Raw genomic sequence first — 22,739 nt, 5'->3', positions numbered from 1 at the left:
AGGCCGCATAGCTGTGTAGGTTGGCGAAAGGAGCTGGCCGGGGGATCATGATGGTTGCTAGTAGTGGGTTGGGGGGGCAGACTGCAGAGTGGTGGAGCCTGTTTAGAAACATGTTTAAAAATTGTCACACTGCGACTGAACGGATTCACGCGCAGGCTCTAGGTCTTGAAAGCACAAGAGTCTTTATTATGATACACCAGGTGATTATTTACAAAAGTGAGGGGAAAGCCGGGCTCCGGGGGTCCACACCACGAACGGGAAAGACGCCGATAGTCACACACACACTCCGTCCACTCCTCTTCACACACCACTCACTCGGGTAACACAGGGGTTGGTCCAGGGAATCTGTACACAGAGACACGAAGGGATAGTAAGGCAAATCGCTGTGAAAGCACTCTAGAAGTAATTGAGCTGGGGTTACACTGACGAGGGTCGGCAACGGTCCAGCGACGAGAAACACAGAGCTGCCATCTTATAAAGGAGCTGGATCACTCGTGATGAGCCACAGGTGCGTGGGCCAAGAGCAGGAGCCCACAGGTGAGCTCCGCCCAGGCAGAGGGAGGAGGGAAAGGGGGGAAGGGAGAGAGCAGGAACAAAAAAAAGAATACAAAAACATATGTAGCCATACTGAGCCGACCGGGTAGGCACAGGGACCCTGACAGCACCCCCCCTCAACGGGAGCCTCCCGGCGACCCACCGGGCTTACGAGGGTGCCGGCAGTGGAAGTCACGGAGCAGGCGCCGACACAAGACAGCCGAGCGAGGCACCCAGGAGCGCTCCTCCGGCCCGTAGCCCTCCCAATCGACCAAATACTGGACCCCCCGCCCCCAGCGCCGGGAGTCCATAATGCGGGAGACGCCATACGCCGGCAGCCCATCAACGAACCGGGCGGGAGGCGGGGGCCCGGAAGGAGGGCACAAAGGACTGGAGAGCACGGGCTTAATCTGGGAGACATGGAAAACGTCGTGGACACGCATGTTGCGTGGAAGGTTCAACTGAACAGACACAGGGTTCACAAGCGCACCGATTTCGAATGGCCCAATAAAAGCTGGAGACAGTTTCTTGGACTCCGCCCGGAGGGGCACATAGCGGGTGGACAGCCATACCTTTTGTCGGACCGCATGTGTCCGATGGCGGTCCGCGAGCTGTTTGTTACGTGTCTTCGTCCGGAGGAGGGCAGCTCGGGTGGTTCTCCACACCCGGCGACATCTACGCAGGTGGTGTTGGACGGACGGCATAGAGAGGTCACCCTCAATGGCTGGAAAGAGCGGAGGCTGGAATCCTAATGACGCCTCAAAAGGTGAAACTCCAGTGGCTGAGGAAGTCAGGCAATTGTGGGCGTACTCAATCCATGGCAGATGTTCACTCCAGGTCGTTTGATTTGTGGACAGCACACACCGCAGAGCAGCCTCCAGTTCGTGGCTCGCCCGCTCAGCTTGCCCGTTAGTCTGGGGATGGAATCCAGAGGACAGACTAACCTTAGCGCCGAGGGCGGAGCAAAACTCCCTCCAGACCCGCGACGTGAACTGGGGGCCACGGTCTGACACAATGTCCTCTGGAATTCCATGGAGGCGGAACACATGCGTGGTGAGGAGGTGAGCGGTCTCCAGGGCCGTAGGCAGCTTGAACAAGGCAACGAAATGGACAGCTTTAGAAAACCTGTCCACAATGGTTAGAAAATCCAAGGTTATGTGGGACCAAGGCCGTCCCGGAGTGGGTAGTGGTCGTAGCAATCCAGAGGGGGGTTGGTTAGACAACTTGTTATGGGCGCAGGTCGTGCAGGCGGCAACGTATTCCCGTGCATCCCGAGCCAAAGTGGGCCACCAGAAGTAATGCTGGAGGAATTGTATGGTTCGGTGTACCCCCGGGTGACAGGTGAACCGGGCGGCGTGTGCCCATTGCAGTACCTGAGAACGAACAGAGGAGGGCACAAACAACTGACCTGGGGGCCCGGTCCCGGGATCTGGTTCTGTTTTCTGAGCTTCCTTAATCTGAGATTCGATTTCCCAGGTCACCGTGCCGATGGAGCAGGAGGCTGGAAGAATCGGACCTGGCTCGGGTTCCGCTTCAGAGGAGTCATACAGTCGGGAGAGGGCGTCTGGCTTCACATTGCGGCTCCCGGGTCTGTGAGTAATTGAAAAGTTGAAACTCGTGAAAAAGAGAGCCCACCTCGCTTGCCGGGGATTGAGTCGCTTTGCGGCTCGGAGATACTCCAGGTTTCTGTGGTCTGTCCACACGATGAATGGTTGAGTGGCTCCCTCTAGCCAATGTCTCCATTCCTCCAGTGCTAACTTGATAGCCAGAAGTTCCCGGTCTCCAACATCATAATTACGCTCTGCTGGGGAGAGACGGTGAGAGAAAAAGGCGCACGGGTGGAGCTTACCCTCCGTCCGTTGGGACAACACCGCTCCGACCCCGGAATCTGACGCGTCCACCTCAACGACGAACTGTTGTTTGAGGTCGGGTTGGCAGAGGATAGGCGCTCTAGCGAACCGTTCTTTGAGATGTAGGAAGGCCTCCTGCGCAGACTGGTCCCACTGAAAAGACACTTTAGGAGAAGTGATTCTGGTTAAAGGCAGAGCGAGTTTACTGATATCTCGAATGAAGCGGCGGTAGAAGTTGGCAAAGCCTAAAAAGCGCTGGAGCTGTCGACGGTTTGGGGGTTCGGGCCAGGTAAGCACTGTTTGGACTTTCGCTGGGTCTGGTTTTAGATCACCCCGCTCTATTATGTATCCGAGAAAGGCCACGGAGTCCACATGAAAGTCACATTTTTCGCTTTTCACAAACAGTCTGTTTTCTAGCAAACGCTGCAGAATCTGTCTGACGTGTGTCTCGTGCTCCGCCACTGTTTTAGAGAAGATAAGTAGACAAACGCGCACCGATTGATAAAGTCCCGGAGGACGTCATTTACGAGGGCCTGGAAAACTGCTGGGGCGTTAGTCAGCCCAAAGGGCATCACCAGGTACTCAAAATGCCCCAGATGGGTGTTGAAAGCGGAGGGACTTGTCCTTCTTTTCTACAAAGAAGAAGCCAGCTGCCACAGGGGAAGAGGACGGCCGGATTATGCCTGCTGCCAGTGAGTCCGTGATGTATTTCTCCATAGATGCTCTCTCAGGTTGGGAGAGACTATAAAGGCAACAGGTGGGAAGTGTGGCGCCTGGGAGAAGATCAATGGCGCAGTCATACGGCCGATGAGGTGGTAACGACTGTGCACGATCTTTACGAAAAACCTCAGCCAAGTTGTGATACACAGGTGGAACAGAGGTGAGATCCGGAGGCTCAGACAGGTTATTTGGAGGAGACGCGGAGGGCGGAGTAGCAGCCCGGAGGCAATTCATGTGACAATCCACTCCCCAGCCCACCACGCATTCGGATTTCCAGTCAATATGAGGGTTATGCTGTCGCAACCAGGGATGACCTAAGACAAGCGGTGTTTGAGGAGCTTTAAACACGAATAGGCTTAGCACCTCGGTGTGGTTGCCGGAGAGTGTGAGTGACACGGGCTCTGAGACATGGGTTATATCAGGCAGCTGCTATCCAGATAAGGCAGTGACATGTAAACGATGAGGTAGAGGGTCAGAACCAACTCCTAATTCTTCCGCGAGGGCTGAATCGATAAAGTTCTGTTCCGCGCCGGAGTCAATTAACGCCATCACAGAATGGGTCTTTGTGCAGACTGTTAACTTGGCCAGTAACATTAAGCGCGGAAGGGAGCTTTTACTAGACAGGTCGCCCACCAGTACTCCCTTAACTACGGGCGGGCGCCCCCTTTTGGTCGAGATGGACAGGTGGCAATGAAGTGGCCTTTACGGCCGCAATACAGGCACTCACCAGACACCATGCGTCGCTGACGTTCCGCGGGTGTTAGCCGTGAGCGACCCAGCTGCATGGGCTGCTCGCCTTCCTTGCTTAGCTCGCCACTGTGGGCAGCACTGGGTTTAGCCCTCCACTCCCCCGCTGGTGGGTCCATGAGCACCCGTGGCTCCTGAAAGGCCCGCCCCCGGAGGTCTCTGCGAGCCCGAAGGTGATCATCTAATTTAATGCACAGAGCCATTAGAGAGTCAAGAGAGGCAGGCAGGTCATGCATTATCAGTTCGCCTTTCAATTCATCACAGATGTTATTTAGCAAGGCACTCTTCAGCGCTTCCTGCCCCCACCCCGTTTGCTCAGCCAAAACCCAGAAATCGACAGAATAATCCGACATCCTACGTCTACCTTGTTTGAGATTTAACAGGCGTTGAGCGGCGGCGGCAGCCTCGGATCCTTTGTCAAAAACGCTCTTAAACTTAGACAAAAAAATCGGGGTAGGAGATTTCGGGGTGGGATCGCAGCACTGCCTGGGCCCACTGTAGTGCGCGATCACGTAACAGTTGCACAAAGAATGAAATCTTATCTCCATCACCAGGGTACAAGTGAATTTGCTGACGAAAAAAATAAGTGAGTTGTGTGAGAAATCCTGCACACTTATCCAACTCACCATGAAATAGTTCTGGAGAGGGAGGCTGATGCCCGACGACCACCAGGCGTGGATGAGGCTGGACCAGGCGTGGATGAGGCTGGACCAGGCGTGGATGAGGCTGGACCAGGCGTGGATGAGGCTGGACCAGGCGTGGATGAGGATGAGGCTGGACCAGGCGAGGATGAGGATGAGGCTGGACCAGGCGAGGATGAGGATGAGGCTGGACCAGGCGAGGATGAGGATGAGGCTGGACCAGGCATGGATGAGGATGAGGCTGGACCAGGCGAGGATGAGGCTGAGGATGAGGCTGGACCAGGCGAGGATGAGGCTGAGGATGAGGCTGGACCAGGCGAGGATGAGGCTGAGGATGAGGCTGGACCAGGCGAGGATGAGGCTGAGGATGAGGCTGGACCAGGCGAGGATGAGGCTGGACCAGGCGAGGATGAGGCTGGACCAGGCGAGGATGAGGCTGGACCAGGCGAGGATGAGGCTGGACCAGGCGTGGATGAGGCTGGACCAGGCGTGGATGAGGATGAGGCTGGACCAGGCGTGGATGAGGATGAGGCTGGACCAGGCGTGGATGAGGATGAGGCTGGACCAGGCGAGGATGTATTGCCATAGCTTCCTTTACAGAGGCAGGTAAAAGCAAAGGCTCTACAGGTGACAAAATAGAGGAATGAGTGGATGAGGAGGCAGGTAACTGAACTGCAGACAGTGCTACAGGCTGCACTAAAGGCTGCACAGATGGCAGAGCTGATGGCTGAGCTGATAAGTGAGCTAATGACAGAACTGATAATTGGTCTAACGGCAAAACTACAGGCTGAGTGAGTGACTGACTCACTCAGAGTGGCTGACTGTACTGCCGATTGTAGCAGAAGTGGAGCAGGTGAAAAACTGTCCCTAACATCCTCTGAGTGGGGTTAATTGTCTCAGAGTTACCAAATCCAGGCTCAGAAGGAGCGGAAGAAACACAGCCTGTAACTTTCATGGAAGTTTTAAAAAATGCCCACTTGGGTGAGGTCAGTTATGATGGAGGTAGGTAAACTACGACTGCTATCCTTCATCATACAACACACAGCCCCCCCCAAAAAATAGTCTCAGAAACAATACTAGTGTCCTTCTCATTCACCACAGCCAGCCGCAGTGAAGTCCCAAAATCCGGCTGTGGGCTGACACACTGGCGGCTGCCGGCTCCAACGGGCCGGGCAAAACCACATCCAGCGGGCCAGGCAAAATCTCCAGCAGGTGAAACTGACGCGGCGGCTCTGGGAAGGCCATTGCTCGCTGCTGCCAGACAAAGTCAGCTGATTCCCGACCCTGCACCGCCTCCCGGGCTTCATGCAGATCGGCGATTAAGTCCGTAAATCCTCTAGCCTGGCGGAGATAGGGATTTCCTTCAAGGATTGTTTCTGTCACGTTCATTCCCACAAGTTTTGCCCTGGCATTAGATGTGTGGGTTATCCAGTCCACCAGGCGTAAGACGCGTGCGAGATTGCTCTCTCCAGGTAAGTCCGCTGGATCCATTTTGTGGTTGCTCCGTACTGTCACGGCTGGGGCAGCAGTCGTGTGGTGTAGTGAGAAAAGGATCCAAAGTGCAGGTACTGGCTGGGGTGTGAGTAAGTGTTTATTTGTAATGAAAGTACAAAACAGGATATAAGGAACAAGGAGCAACTAAAGCCTAGACTGGGAAAACTAATAAACAAACCTGAAAACGTGAGGACACGCAGGGAAAGGAGCACAGAGAGATGCAAGGAATACCAAAATACACAGACGGCACAACGACAAACAGAGGCAAACACACACTATAAATACAAACCAGGTAATGAGGAAATGACACGCAGGGGTGGACACAGCTGGAACTAATGGGCATAACGAGGCACAGACCTACAAAGTAAAACAGGAACCTCACAGACTGTTTTACAACACAAAACTCGGAGACACGAACAGAGCACAGAGAGAAGACACAGGTAGGGATAATAAGACATGAGAACTAAACCCAAAGAATTAATACAAAATCAGAATAAACTAGAAAATAATAACAATGCACTCAAAACGCTGGGTCATCGACCCAGGACCATGACAACTAAGGCCTTAAATCAGAAGTACCTGACTAAAGCAGATGACTCGTAATCTGGAGAGGAAATGGCGTGTCACAAATTTAGAGGATCATCATTTAGCCTGGAGAAATAGTTTGCTGCTTTATAAGAAAGCCCTCCGCAAAGCCAGAACATCTTACTATTCATCACTGATTGAAGAAAATAAGAACAACCCCAGGTTTCTCTTCAGCACTGTAGCCAGGCTGACAAACAGTCAGAGCTCTGTTGAGCCAACCATCCCTTTAACGTTAACTAGTAATGACTTCATGAACTTCTTCACAAATAAAATTTTTATCATTAGAGAAAAAATGACCAGTAATCATCCTACAGATGTAATATTATCTACAGCTACTCTTAGTACCATTGATGTTAAGTTAGACTCTTTTTCTCTAATTGATCTTTCTGAGTTAACTTCAATAATTACTTCTTCCAAACCTTCAACGTGTCTTTTAGACCCCATTCCTACAAAACTGCTCAAAGAAGTCCTGCCATTAATTAATTCTTCGATCTTAAATATGATCAACCTATCTCTAATAATCGGCTATGTACCACAGGCCTTCAAGGTGGCTGTAGTTAAACCTTTACTCAAAAAGCATCTCTAGACCCAGCAGTCTTAGCTAATTATAGGCCAATCTCCAACCTTCCTTTCATATCAAACATCCTTGAAAGAGTAGCACACTCACAACTGTGGTTCAAGACCTGCGACCGCACTCATGCCTCAACAAGACGCAATAAGAAACGGCCACAGCGCTTCAGGCACAGAAGCAATCGTGATGACATTTTGGATTAGGACTTGCAGCAAAGCTTCAATTTTTCAACATGAAACATAAAATTGTGACGCTGAGCTGCTAACACGTTTTAGAAGCCCCAAAAAACACTAAAAACATGTTTTTTTTTAAAAAAAAATACATCAGGAGTAGATCTAAAATTGCTCCTAATTCACTGAATGCCAACTCTGGTACAAAAGGCTCAATAAGCGCTCTGCACTGGGAGTAAAAGGACGAGTTATTTCTCTGCAGGAACACGCAAGCCTTCCTTCAGGGTTAATTATGTGCTTATAAATGCATTCCACAATCTTCAAGTCGGCAACAATCGCCATGAGTGTTAGAGACACGCCCACTGCACTCAAAGCTGGAGACAAAACCAAATCCGGCACAGAAACAGAGACCGATCACCTCCCGTGGCCTTACTCATGACTTTATATTCTTCTGTGAAAAGCTGTGAGAATTATTCTTTAATCCTTGAAAGAGTAGTTGTCAAACAGCTAACAGATCATCTGCAGAGGTTTATTTGAAGAGTTTCAGTCAGGTTTCAGAGCTCATCACAGCACAGAAACAGCTTTAGTGAAGGTTACAAATTATCTTCTTATGGCCTCTGACAGTGGACTCATCTCTGTGCTTGTCCTGCTAGACCTCAGTGCAGCGTTCGATACTGTCGACCATAATATCCTATTAGAGCGATTAGAACATATACAGAACATATACATGTATATATGTATATATATCTGTATATATACCTGGAGTTGCCCACCCCTGCTCTGGACACTTGCAGGTGTCACACATGGAAATCAAATGTGTGATAAGCTGCAGGATTCAAACACAAGTGTAACTTATAAACACATGTTCATACTTTTATTCCACAATCAGAGAGAAAGAAACAGAGAGAGAGTGCAGGACAGACAGACAGGTGACAGTCTCAGGTGTACACACTGCTACACAACAGCACAGAGAAGCAGGATTTAGTGTTTGTGTTATTACGAGTGTAAACAAGAAGAGTTCCCAGATGGTGCAGTGGACACATGTGTGACTGCTGTGATTAAAGCATCTTTCTTTCAGCTTAACGAGTGAACCGTCAGCTCGTTCAAACACACGTTAAAGTCCGTTTGGCTCGACACCACCGAACAGAGGCAGCAATATAACACAGCTAACATTAACAGTGCAGTGAATCCTGCTTGTGCCGCGATGTTCAGGACTGCAAACCGAGCAGCATCACTGACTTTCAGCTTGTTGTGTTTGTGGATATATGACTGACTTTAATTATCCATAAAATGATCACATTTTCTAAGGTCAACTATTGAACGGCCTTTCAATTGGGACAGCCTTCGTCGCGTCGCTGTGACGTAATCGGCCTTAAAATGCAGCCTTTAAGGCGGCAGACCCTGAATTGGGATACAGCCTAAGACTCAGAGATAATCAAAGGAAAGATGTTTCTGAATGTGTGTTGCTAGCATCAAAATATGTTTCAGTAAATACAATGTCTTAGTTTTATGTGCCAGGATTGCTTCATACTGTCAGGTTCTGTATTTCAGGTCACGGTGTTCGCCCTCCATTCTAATGTAACTCAAGTCAATCATTTTTCTGAGCACTGCTGCACTCTAGTGGTCACAGCATGTAAATAAACTCTAAGTTCACATATTATGCTTTGAATTATTTTTTCGTTCTATACACAAATAAGAACTCAAATAACTGATCCCTTCAGTCTTTTCTGTTTTGGTATTTGCTTTAATGTCGTTGTTACCATGGTGATCACAGTGATGAAAGCCCATCATCACTGCAACACTAGCAATCTCTAAAACTGAAAACTGGAAACTCTAGAATCCAGTGAAACCAGTCTGTGAAACTGAGCCATTAGTTCACGTGAACAGATCCAGACAGTCTTCTAGCCCTGGCACACTACAGTCCCCATCACCATGGCAACCGTCTGTCTCATGCTGCTCCCTCTTTCGCCTCCGTTTATATACACTAGTTTTTTTCCTCTCCTCCTTTTCCTCCTCTTCGTCTGTCCCCTTTTCTGTCTCCGGAGCATCATGAGGATCTTGGATCTGGACTCTTTGGAGTTTCTCTGTTAGCAGGGCTGAGTGGAGGTTCTGGTAGAACCTGCTGGCAGCAGAGAGAGAGAGAGAAAAATCACATGTTTGACAGGAAATCCAGTGAGACTCCAGTATGCCTCTGACTTTACAGCCAACCAACACACTGACCTGGATATCCTTCTATGGTTCTCCTCCATCTTCTGATTGGCTACCTGTGTTAGATAGGTGATGTATTCCTGTGGAAGTAGGAGCGTTCCATCATGGCTCAGAGGAACCTCCAGGCCATGGGTGCTACGGACTGCCTACAGGGACAAATGCAGTAAAGACATTTTTATTACTATGCTACAGTTTATGGAAGAAATGCCGACAACGAAGGTCTAATTATACTGAATCATTGTAACTGTATTATACAAAGAGGGCATATACATGTGGGCAGCTGTGGATGCAGAGTGTCGACTACCAGAGGTTCAATCGTTAGCTACTCCAGCCTTCATGTATTCAAGTATCCAAGGCCACAGATACTGAACCGTGTGTGTGTGTGTGTGTGTGTGTGTGTGTGTGTGTGTGTGTGTGTGTGTGTGTGTGCACGCGTGCCAGACAAGGTACTTCTGCAAAGAGCAGCTGGGGATGGAAAATGCGTTCAGCTGAATGCTGCTGTGAGTTGGCCTTATATAGAAGAAACTGAATTGAACTAAAATGAAACCTGAACAAAGCAACTGCATGAACATGTGTGGGACTGAGTGAAAATTTGTGGTAACCTCTGAGTGTCAGTTAGTGTAGAAAAGCCCCCCAAAAGAACCGTCAGTTCTCCGTCACTTATCCAACGGAGCGTTGCAGCGGCTGGAGCCCTGCTGTCATCACAGCATTGTTCTAATGAGACAACATGTCCTGGGAACCTCTCACGGAGATGTAGCCTGGTGGCATCAATCATAACGTCTCAGTACTGCTCTTATACATGATTTCATCCAACACCTAATGGCAGTGGGGCTGCTGCTCTATAGACCACGCCGTGTTAGCAGCGAGCACAGGGCAGGCTGCCACTTGCATGAAGTCTACTTCTGATCCATTCGGCTCAACAGCTGCATCACGACGGCGTGTCATCGTGCAGGAGTCAGCTGACTTTAATGTTCACTGTTTCTGTGCTTTCATCACTACTGTCAAACTCTTATAGTTACATTTCTACTTGTTACTCAGCATCTAGCTTTGATCAATAAGAACACTGTCTGTAAACTGTTAGTCCGATAATCACTGACACTGGAATTCACTTTGATGGCCTTCAACCTCCCCCAAACATCACAGCGACCTCACTCCCACTCATCCTCCTGTGCAAGCCCTCTTACAACAGACATGCACAGCAGGTTACATACATCAGGGCTGCTCAATTAATCGAACTTTAATCACGATTACGATCTGGGCTTTCAACGATCATTAAAAATGACTGAGCCGATTATTAGCCCCTCCCTCATGCTTTACTCTCGCGCTGCTCCGTGTGGAAAATCGAGCGCACCTCTATGCATTTCGAACACGCGTCACAGCAATTAAGAGGACCCGAGGGAAGCTCGGAAAGCTAAGCAGAAGTTATTTGGAGAGTGACTGCTGTTGGTTGAAAAGAGAGGTAAAAAACAAATAATCGAGATCTCAATTTCAGTGAAAATAATCGTGATTATCATTTTTGCCATAATCGAGCAGCCCTAACATACATACAAATATAAACATGGCAATCGTTGAAAATACGACCCCCCCCCCCACACACACACACACTGATAAATGCATCAGTGTAACGAGCCCGGCCAAAAGGATTCAGATTCATTTTTAAGCATACCGTGATGATTTTTCCCTTCTTGCCGACAGTGAGGCCTGAGTTCCTGAAGCCGGAGTCGATGGCCACTGAATGCTGCAGGTGAGACGACATGTTAGACACACACACAGTTTACCTGGATAAATTATTGAGACTCGATCCTAAACAATCCTCTCTTTGGTGTTAGAGGTGATCCTAATACTTTGTAGTGTGTTGACAATGTTAGAGAATAGTGACACTAAGGCACAGGTGTCGGACTCCAGGCCTGGAGGGCCGGTGTCCTGCAGGTTTTAGATGTGTCCTTGATCCAACACAGCAGATTTAAATGGATAAATTAGCTCCTCAACATGTCTTGAAGTTCTCCAGAAGCCTGTTAATGAACCAATCATGTGATTCAGGTGTGTTGACCCAGGGTGGGATCTAAACCTGCAGGACACCGAAGCCTGGAGTTCGACACCCCTGCACTAAGGCATGAGCTAGCTGCTTTACATAACAGCTGACAGAGGATTTGTCAGCAGCATGTGCCACGTTCAGCAGTGACAGCAGCACTGCATAAAAGCTTTAAGCATTCAAATTAAAGTGTGTCAAAAAGGGTCTTTCTTTGTAAAGGTGTAAAAAGGAAAAACAAAGCAGAATTTATAGGAGTCACAGTTTTCCCTGCAAAGCTAACTGAACACAGTGTGAGAGCATCTACAGTGGCCTCTACAGTGGGCAGTGATCTGCGCTACATGTGTGTCGAATGGCCATAAGTGGGAACAATCGTCACGTCGTAGCCAAAGAAAGAAAACTATAAAACATTACAAATGTCTGAGGTCATCTCAGTAAGGTTTCATCTTAATCAGCTCATCACCACATAAATTGGTTTTACTGAGCGAAATGTATTTTAGCTCCTTTGAAGCGAGGCTGAGTGAGTTTCTGACCCACAGTTAGTGTTTCTCCTTCAGTAGGAGCTATGGCCATAGCAGCACTGACCTGCTCACGAACTACAGAGATGTACTGCAGCATCGTGGGTTTAAAAAACCTTCACTTGTGTGCTAGCATGTTAGGCTTCACCCTGTACCTTTCACAGCTCCTCACGTAAACAGAGCAGTGCGAGAGCACCTGAAGCTGGATGTTGTCAACTACATGACCAAAGGCAACTGGATGGTTCGTATATGAAACTTGAGTCACAGTGTTACCCACACACAGTTTGGTCTTATTGTTTCACTCTCCTGTATTCTCATATTTCTTACTATGAACAACTAAAACGTCCTTGGTCTCACCATGTCCAACAACCTGAGATGGACCTTCAGCACCTGAAGCCTGGTCAAAGCCCCACCGCTGCAGAGCTGAAGGAGCTACAGCATGTGGTCCAAGACTGCACAGCGTGTAGTTACGCTGGCAAAAGCCCCATTTACACACGTGCAGGCATCAGCATATACACAGAAACACTGGAGGACTCACCACAGTGAGGAAAGATTTAGGGGATGAAACGTGTGTTCTTCATGTCAGTAAAGATCTTGACTCCTGTCGGTGTTGTGCTTCTTAAATGTTTGCAGAGTCACTGACATATATGAACGGCAGAAACAAGTCACTAAGCATAAGCAAGGGTCACGTTCAAGCCTAAAAGATTAGTAGAGCTGCCTTTGAGAGATAACTAACCAGAAAATGTGACAAATTATTTGTTTCTCCTAAGAAAGACTCACCATCAGCTGTGCGTCTTCCAGCCGTCGGCACTGAACATGGAGTACAAAGGGCTCAAACTTCAACACAGCATCACCGGAGCACCCGGCCAGAGCAGACAGCTAGAAAACACACACACAGGCATGTGATACAACAGCACATTCAGCCACGACGGGTATTAATCATCAGGACACCACGAGTCTCACCAGGTCCTCTGAGGTACACTTGTGATGTGAGACAAACAGCCAGGCACAGTTCTGTTTCTGGACAGCACTGCTCTCTGGAGCCTAGAGAGGGGGGACAACTGTCATGTTTCAGTACAGATTTCCATGGTTTTTGTTTGTTTGCTCCGACAGCAGTCAGGATGTGGTTTGCTGTCAAACAAACTGCAACTTAAGAAAACACCAGAGAACATGAAACCAAGACAGCAAAACAAAAGGGATGTTGAATACGTCCAACAACGATAATGACGAACGCGTCCCAGAGTGTTGCATCTTGAACCAGTCTGCAGCACTGCAACAGCGATCAGGTCAGACACTTTCACCTCTACAGCTGACGATGTGCTGACAATCAGTCTCAAGTCACACAGTCTGCAAACTACGGCAACCAGGTCAGATCAACCGGAGCCTTCAAATGATTCCAAGAACTGCTCCTCTTCTCCGATCGCTGACAGCACAATGCTCTCCTCTGCAGCTTCATGTTTCAGCTGATTTCAGTTCAGAGGTATTACAGAAATAAAATGTGAAGGCAATCGTTTTCTCCCAGCTACTTGTCATAAACATCCCTCTATAATAAAAGTGTGTGAGACTCACCCCGTCGATGAGGATGACTCTCCCAGAGCAGGAGCTGGTGGTGAAGTACTCCTCCCGGCTGTTGAGCAGAGACACGACGTGCTCGATGGCCTCGTCCACGGCGCCCTTCTTACTCAGGTCCGCTTTGTTCAGGCACTGCTTTTTCCACTGAGCGAAGCTTTTCTCCATAGCTCCGCACGCCGAGCCGCTACTTTAACCTGGTTTGCCTGTCGCATGAGCCGGCCTTCATAAGCTTTCATCCCTTTTTACTTCACGGATGTTAGCTGTTAGCTTCACGGAGGGCTGGTTCTTCTTCTTCAGTGGGACTGGAACCGATGAAGGGCAGTCAGCAGCGACACTGCCATCTGCTGTAGTTAAGTGGAAGTGTAGCTGGGAAGACCGTTTTTTGGGTGATGGCCCTTTTAGAAGCAAGTCTCTCGTCTCGGTAGCCAAAAAGGCCTCCATGCAACAATATGAAGTTCTTTGTGTGTCTCTTTTATAATAACAGTGTCCTTGGGGTCATTAGTGTTACTGCTGAAGTTGAAGCATACGCTACTAAGGTATGGTTCTTGGTGACCAACGGGCTGGTTTGAGTATGTCAGAAACTGCTGATTTACTGGGATTTTCACAGTCATTTCTACAGTTTACAGAGAATAGGATGAAAAAGAGGAAATATCCATCGAACTGCAGTTCTCTGGGTGAAAATGCCAAAGGGCAGAGGAGAAAGGCTAGACTGCCCCAAGCCTGTAGGAGGGCAATAGTAACTTAAAAAGGGCACTTGTTAAAACCAAGGTATGCAGAAAAGCATCTCTCAGTGCAGCAGGTTCAACGCTGAAATGAAACAGATGGACTAAAGTTGCCACAGAAATTGCCACTCCTGTCAACTAAGACCAGTATACTGAGGCTACAGGTCACAAAGACTCACTGAAACTGGACAATAGAGGACTGGAAAAAACATTGCCAGCAATGTTCCCTCTAAGCTGCGCGCGTGCGCAATTGCGCACTGCTGGCACGGTCTCTGCACAGAAAATCTGCGTTGCGCACAAGAAAAAAATCTAACCTGAATTGAAATTAAAATTAAAACTTTAACAATTCTGTTCTGCAGTGTCAGTCAGTGACTGGCTGCTCCCGTATGGGATTAGAACGATGCCACCTTATCCCATAGTCCAGCCAATAATGCGATTTACATTCGTATATACGCAGCTATGACAGCATCCTTATGTGCCGGTGTTTTAGCTGGCAAAGCGGCTGATGTGGAGTGAAGCCACGTTAATGACTAGGGATGGGTACTGATAAGATTTCCACGATTCCGATTCCATTTTTGATTCTGTTTAACGATTTGATTCTTTATCGATTCTTTTAAAAAAGGAGGACACTAAGGTCGATTAGCTTAGAACTTTGTTTTATATCTTCTCTTTGAACAAGATAGAAATTTAGGAGTAACATGGCCTTACAAACCCAACAGTGAGATCTTAAGAGATCCAGCCTGTGGCTCTTCAATGGGGTGTCACAGGGTCCCCAGGAAAAAAATGTAAATGTAAAATAATAAAATAAATATTCTTCTGTAGCAACAACAAAGTATAACATAAATTATTCTGTAGCAATTACACAAGAATATCCAGTAATGTCCCTGCCTACAATTAAACACATTCACTTACTGAAAATCATCTGCTGTGGCAAACGGCTGCAAGCCTTTGACCACAAACTGAGTCACTGCTCGGTGACATTCGTCTATCCTGGCCTGAAAGGAGACGCTACCGGTAGACTGCAGCAAGAACTGCCAGCATCTGAGCCAGACTCTGTCTCATCATGGTCACTAAATGCACAGTAATGGCAGGTTTGTAATAAGGCAGATCGCGCTAACATAATATGCACTGTTATTGATTATTTACCTGCCGCATTAACGGGAGAGGACGTGCAAACGTTACCGCTGCTGCTGGGTTGAGATTCACGAGTCCGGAGCGGAATTAAAAACACGACATTCATTTAAGGTCATCGCGTGTTTTTTGCATATTCGCAGTGTTTCCTCCCTTAAATGAAATATCTACTTTGCAAGTATTGCAAGTTGCCCTGTTGTCATTCGTTCTGTAAAGTATAACCAAACTTTTGAGCGTTTGAGCCGTTTAGGCGCCGTGTTTCCTGCCAGGTAAATGACGCACCGCAACGTGGTGACGTCATTCGGGGCGACTGGAATCGATAAGGGAATCGTTTGCAAAAATGGCAAACAACTCCAAGGAACTGAAACAGTGGGAACCGGTTCTCAACAAGAACCGGGTTTCGATACCCATCCCTATTAATGACAACGTGTACAACCATTGGAGACGTGAGCAGGACAGACGGAACAACTGACGGACAAAGTGTGGACTTTATACCAGTTTTTAAATTGTGTTGATCGGCCACGTAAAACCAGAGTTATGATAAAATATCTGCACTGTTTGGTTTTCTTCCTGAATACTGTCGTTGTTTATGTTTACTGCGGGAAGAAACGGTAAAGACGATAGTGATACATCTGCTGCTGTCAGGCCTGCAGGTATCAGGCTGTTGTTCTCCTTCATCTCATAGTGGACACAAATTATTTTTGGAGCGGCACAAATAATTTGTGTGGCATCAGATTTGATGCAGAACAGCTGATTGTTCTGTAAATAGTTTGAAATGTTTGTTTAAAAACGCTTTGGCTGCATTTTTAGGTAAACAGCTGCAAAAAACTTTGTTGTTTGCATAACTCAGTTACTTTTTTGAAGAAGTAACTATATAATTAATTGCCCAACATTGGTCATTATATCCTGTATTTTGCAGACAGAGTTACAGACTCTCTCCCAGACCACAGACTCAGAATACAAGTCAGAGCTTTATTTAAAGAAAGTTGTGTTTTCAAAATTGAAGTTCAAATTATTTTTTACTTCTAATAGTGTTAACATGCTGCACAGGTCATGGACAGTTAATTAAAAGTAGTCTAACATAAATGCTGTAATTTGATTACTTTAATAAAACATGTAACTTGGATGGATTCGATGCCAGCGTGACCACAGTGCTCACGTCTGCTGTCGCTCACAGTGGTCCAAGGGACGCTCAGGGAGTTTGTGTGTTCGCTCAGACACGTGAAACATTAGAGGGAACATTGATTGCCAGGTATGATAAGTCTTGTTTCCTGTTGCGACATTAAGATGGTAGGGTCAGAATTTGCCATAAACAACTTGAAAGTATCCATGCAGGATCCATCCAGCCTTGTATCAACAGTTCAGGCTGCCGGGGGTATAATGGCGTGGGGAATATTTTCTTGTTGTTGTTGTTTTTTGTTTTCAAATAAATTAAAACCAACAAAGACAGATGATAATATGACAGTGACTTTATTTGCTTGGCACACTTTGCTCTCCTTGGCCCCCACTGAGGATTGTTTAAATGTTACAGGCGAACTGCTCATTGTTGCTGACCATGTCAATCCCTTTATCGTCACAGTGTACCCAGGAAATGCCTTCTCTCGGTCCACAAAACACATGTAGACTGGTTTGGAAAACTCCCATGGACCCTCAAATATTTTTGAAAGGATAAATAACTGGTCTAGTGTTCCGCGACCAGGTTAAAAATTGCATTGTTCCTCCTCTATCCGAGGTTGAACTGATGGACAGACTCACATTTCCAGTACCCTGGTATAGACCTTTCCAGTGGGGCTGAGTAGTGTCATCCCCCTGAAGTTTGAGAACACCCACCACCTTATCAAAGATGGGATCCACCACCCCAGTCTGTCATTTCAGAGATACCATCCAGATGTCCATGTGATATGGTATAGAGGTGTGTCAACCAAAACAGCCCTACAACATCCAGAGCATTCAAGAACTCTGTGCACCCCAGGGGCCACAAAGAAGTTGTCTAACTACCTCAGTGACCTGGCCTCAGGAGAGGGCTCGTCGTCCCCTTTGTCCCCAAACTCAGCTTCTTCTACAGAATGTGTGTCAGTGGGATTAAGGAGGCCCTCGGAGTATTCCTTCCAACTCCCAACTACCTGAGCACATCAGCACCCCACCCCCACTATACACTGTGTGAGCAGAGCACTGCTTCCCTCCTCAGTTGCATGAAAATTTGCCAGAATTGCTTCAAGGCAGACTGAAAGTCTCGATCCATGGCCTCACCAAACATCTCCCACACCAGCGTTTTTGCTTCAGCTACGATCCGAGCCACAAACCATTTGGACTGCCAGTACCCATCAGCTGTGTCAGAAATCCTACAGGCTAAACAAGCCTGAAAAGCAACACCTTGCAGTTGCAGCTCCTTGCAGGAGCCTCAGCGATGGAGGTGTAGAACGTTCCATTCAGACTCAGTGTCCCCAGCTTCCCATCAAATCTTTTGTAGCTCTGCTGGGGGTGGGAGTTGAAGATCTCTTAGACTGGGGCCTCTGCCAGGCATTCCCAGTGCACCTGGCAAATTTGGGTGTGCCAGGTCTGTCCGACGTCTTTTCCCACCACCTGATCCAACTCGCCACCAGGTGTTGATCAGTTAACAGCTCTGCCCTTCTCTTCACCTGAGTGCTACTTAGGATGTCCTGGTGCGTTGTGCACTTATGAACATCCTTATGTGTGAATACGGTGTCAAACTACCGTGACTCTTGAACCACTGGTGCAATTGCAAAATTCCAGCAGTTCCTGAAAGCAGCAATTCTGTGCTTTTTACTGATATTAGGGTCATTATGGTAATCCTAAGCAAGGCACCACATCCAAGTTTTGGCAAAGAGCACAGAAAACAAGACAGCAAGCAGCAAAAATAAAACAACAAAAAACACGATAAAGAGCTCTTCGTCTGGTCCCCTCACACAGGACCTGTTTGCTTTTGGAGACTACCAGTGGGCAGTAAAAGTCCCTGGACAACATAGTCCCTTGGATCACTGGGACACACAAACCCCTCCACCATGACAAGGTGCTGTAACAGCCACTATGGTGTGGTGTCCCTCTAAGACACCCAAGTCGAGGGTTGATGGTGTCATCAGTTTGTGCCACTGCTCTGCTCTCTCTCTCTGTGATTGTGTGGACATGTGCTTGCATGCTAGTGCATGAGGAGGGACGGATTTTATGTTTTACCTCTCCAGACACCTTTGTTTGCAACGTTATTGGTTGTACGAACACTGTGCGCTATGTTTGTTAAGCTGCAGCCGTTCAACCGGGCTTATATGGTTGATGAAGAGAAGGTATATTAAAGAACACACTGTGGAATTCCCAACACCAGCGTGAGTGTGTATTCTTCCGCCTAGCCTGCTAGGTGTTTTGCCGCCTCTTCTCAACCACACAACACAACCCAACGTTACAAAATGGCGCCCGAACATCTTCTCTTGGACCTCAGTGTGCAGTATCTTCGAGCGGTTGATGATTGGTACATAAAAAGGTACGACGCGGCAAAGTGGATGTCTGCCGTGTTTCGCGGGAACGGACCAGGCTGGCCTGGACGCGGACGTCGGGAGGATCGAAGGGTCGCGGCGGTGCATTTCCGTGGCAACGACTGGAGCCGCTTCAGCGCTGTTTGTGGACTGTGGCGCCGTTCTCTATTTGGCCTCTTCGTCGTGGCTCCATTGGATGTGCGTGGACCTGCGTTTCCTGGGCGTGGGTTCGATGCGGCTTTGCCATAGTTCTTGAATTTGTATTTTTTCTAATGTAGGGGAGACCGGGGATAGTTGTAACATTTTTCACATTTCTGTCTGTAAATTGGAGCTCTTTTAAGGTAGTGGATTCAAAATGTAATGCAAAGTATTTACATGTCTCTGCTATTAAATAGTGCAGCTATTTTCTCTGCAGCACAATTACCCAGTGCATGGTATGGCCTCAAACACAAAGAGTGAAATGTTACAATTAACCCCATAGTCTGGGTTAGTTGTAACATATCCTGGGGTAAAATGTAACACAATGAAATAAGGGTACTAACAAAACATTAACATGTAATCTTTGTTTATTCAACACATGAATGCACTTAGAGCCATTTATGTAGCTGTGTGTGTGTGTGACAGAATGCAGAAATCTAGCTTTTGAACATATTCCAACCCCCCAAAAAAGACAAATTATGGAATTTTCTGCAACTGAATATTTCATTAATTTTGGTTGGTCTTCCTTGAGTTTGGCCTCATTGGCTCAGTGGGCATTATAACCTACAACTCTTGCACCAATTTTGAACATAACAATGAAGCTGAAAAAATGTAGTTGTTCACCAGCATCGCAATTCCATTACTTTTTATCCTGGCTTACCTTGGTGTGGTTTGCAAAGTGCTTCAGAAAGATGAGGAAATCTGCTTCTTGCACCCATCCTGATTTATTTCCACTACCAGTACTTCCTACTGGTCCATCTCTGACACAGAGGTCTGCATAATGTATGTGTTGGAACACAAACAGTGGAGGAATTGTGTTGCCAATGGCATTAACCGCATATACAAAAGTGACCAGTGAACCTCTCTCTGCTGATGTCGTTCACAAACTTGTTTAATATAAGTTAAAGTAATAGTGTGGTAACATCTGCGTTATTGTTACAACTAACCCAGACTGTTGCTGTTACAACTGACCCAGACTCCTATAGCCATGAACTAGCTAGCATTACAGCCAACGGCTAAACATTAGCACTAAAGACTTACACAGAATATATCCCCATAGACATACAAATAACATAATTTAAGTTTGATGAGTTTAACTGCAAAGCAGATAATGCTATTAGAAATTGAAATAAAGTAGAAAAACTTACTTTTTGCCATACAAATTACTTTTTTTCGTGTTAAATTGTCTGTGTTTGACAAAATGTGCTGATTTTTCACGTGATAGCAGAACTGAATTGGGCATGCACAGGATGAGTCACATCATTTGAAACTTAGCCCTGATTGGAGAAACTGGAAGTGTTACAACTGACCCACGTTACAACTATCCCCGGTCTCCCCTATTTCGTGTTGGTTACTGTTGTGACATGACTGCTGTTTAAGTTTTCTACAGTACTTTCTGGTACTGTTTTCACATATTATGCTTACTGTTGCTGTTTTTGAGGAAAAAGAAGAAACACAATGAAAGAAAAAGGGAATTTCAATCTGTAATTGTCCTGGCTATCCTAAGTTTATTTTCTTTCTTTAACATTTGTTTAAATGGACATTCACCATGTGGGACACTGTCATGTATGCCAGTTTGTCGATTTTGCACTGTACATTTCCCTGTTTTGGTTTTAACTTCTTATCCTGCTGACCATGTATGGAGGCTGGTTAAGTCTGGACTGTACCGATGCTGTACAGGTGTGTAACAATTCCTCCACAACCTGCTTACTACCTAAAGTAGCTATGTGTAGTGAAAGGGGGTAGCGGGAGGAGGGTCACCTGGGTTCGGCTGAGGACAGCCTTTGTTTAACCCGGGGGGAATATGTAACAGCCACTATGGTGTGGTGTCCCTCTAAGACACCCAAGTCGAGGGTTGATGGTGTCATCAGTTTGTGCCACTGCTCTGCTCTCTCTCTCTGTGATTGTGTGGACATGTGCTTGCACGCTAGTGCATGAGGAGGGACGGATTTTATGTTTTACCTCTCCAGACACCTTTGTTTGCAACGTTATGGGTTGTACGAACACTGTGCGCTATGTTTGTTAAGCTGCAGCCGTTCAACCGGGCTTATATGGTTGATGAAGAGAAGGTATATTAAAGAACACACTGTGGAATTCCCAACACCAGCGTGAGTGTGTATTCTTCCGCCTAGCCTGCTAGGTGTTTTGCCGCCTCTTCTCAACCACACAACACAACCCAACGTTACAGTGCCAATACATAGAGGGACTATGACAGTAGTATGGTTCAGTTTTTCTAAATGTTTTCATTGTAGTAAAACAAATTCTAAGAGCATTAGGGATGCTCACAGCAACATTAGTCACGTCAGTTGCATCTCTGCCAGTAAGGACATCAGCTGCTGTCAATCTGCGTAATCAGAAGATCACTCTCACCTGCCTGCCCACCTGTTCACTATCCTCGCCTGCTCCGCTTGGAAGGACGCTTCCCTCTCGGCTCATCGACACCCCGGACCTTCTCTGGCTTCCCCCGCAGTGCCGCTCACCCTTGTCTCAAGTAAGCCACCCACACATTCCACAGTACAGTCATGTCCCGTCCCTGGCGGCGCATATCGCTAACTCCTCTCTCTCTGATTTCAGACCCACCTCTCTGCGAGACTTTTCCTGTGCACTTTCACTTTTCACTTGTAAATAAATTCACTTTTGCATCGAACCACTCCGAGTTCAGTGTCTGCTTTTAGGTTCATTCCTGTGCCGCCCGTGACGTAGCTCTGCCTCCCAGGACATGAAGCAGGCATCGAGGAAATCCAGGCCCCAGAAATCTAGAGGCCCCCCAGAGCACGAGAGCCCATGGAGGACCACCAGAGGGGCAGTCGCACCACCCACCTAGAAAAGAGCTGAGGAGAGCCCCAGAGGGGGGGGAGGGTCACCAGCAGCAGCCACAGTGCAGAAGCCACAGGGGGCCATGGTGACAACCCCGCAGGCTTTGCTGAGAACTGGCAAAGTCAGGGTGGAACGATCACCGGGCCCAGAGATCTGAGAGCCAGGGGCCCTCCACACCCCAGAAGGGGCCCGACCAAGCCACGGGCTCCAGGCCCTGCCAAGGAGCCGCCAGGAGTGAGCCACTACATACCTGGGCACCTAGCCCCTCCAGGCCCCCACACCTGGAGGGGCTTCAGATGTTCCCAGAGAGGTGGGGTCTATGACCCGACCTGGCACATGGACAAACAGGCACACACAGACACAAACATGCATTCCCACCCTCGTGCACACATATACAAATACTCAGCACTCGCACAACACGGAGACACACAGAACTGAACGCAGTACACGCACTCACACTCCCCAAATGGGTCCAGGCACCAGCACCCCCAGAGGGGAAGCCCACCAGCTCGGACCCAGACCAGATGGCCAGCTCCTCCTCCCGGCCCCCATCCGCAATGGTGACGAGGGTGTGAAGACCCCATACCTCACGCCGCCCGCTCATATGTGGTGTTGCTGCGTGCTGCTCTAAAGTGCATTTAAAACATGGCAGGGGCACAGTGCCAGCTACCTCTGCCAGACAGCAGCTGGTGTCAGCACGGCCCCTCCCAAGAACCCTCAATGTCTACATGTGTTTAAAATCGAGAG

General features: G+C 47.8%; 1 protein-coding gene across 2 annotated transcripts; it reads right to left on the bottom strand.

Moving 5' to 3' along the window:
• Positions 1-6,065: 6,065 nt before the first annotated feature.
• Positions 6,066-14,951, bottom strand: tyw3 (tRNA-yW synthesizing protein 3 homolog (S. cerevisiae)). Of its 2 annotated transcripts, none has more exons than XM_085438744.1 (6): positions 13,637-14,951; positions 13,031-13,111; positions 12,848-12,946; positions 11,187-11,258; positions 9,533-9,666; positions 6,066-9,434 (listed from the first exon to the last, which is right to left on the bottom strand). In XM_085438744.1, the coding sequence occupies exons 1-6, from the start codon at positions 13,802-13,804 to the stop codon at positions 9,188-9,190; spliced, it is 801 nt and encodes a 266-aa protein (XP_085294870.1). In that variant the 5' UTR covers positions 13,805-14,951; the 3' UTR covers positions 6,066-9,187. The 2 variants fall into 2 exon arrangements, with proteins under 2 accessions (XP_085294870.1, XP_085294871.1); XM_085438745.1 differs by having other exon boundaries at positions 6,066-9,431; positions 13,637-14,934.
• Between the last annotated feature and the right edge of the window lie 7,788 nt (positions 14,952-22,739).

This window comes from Copadichromis virginalis, linkage group LG18, assembly GCF_057382275.1.
Source record: "Copadichromis virginalis isolate Kocher_CV1m ecotype Utaka linkage group LG18, C_Virginalis_male_GT1.1, whole genome shotgun sequence".
NCBI lineage: Eukaryota > Metazoa > Chordata > Actinopteri > Cichliformes > Cichlidae > Copadichromis > Copadichromis virginalis.
This window is presented reverse-complemented; position numbering and strand designations above follow the sequence as displayed.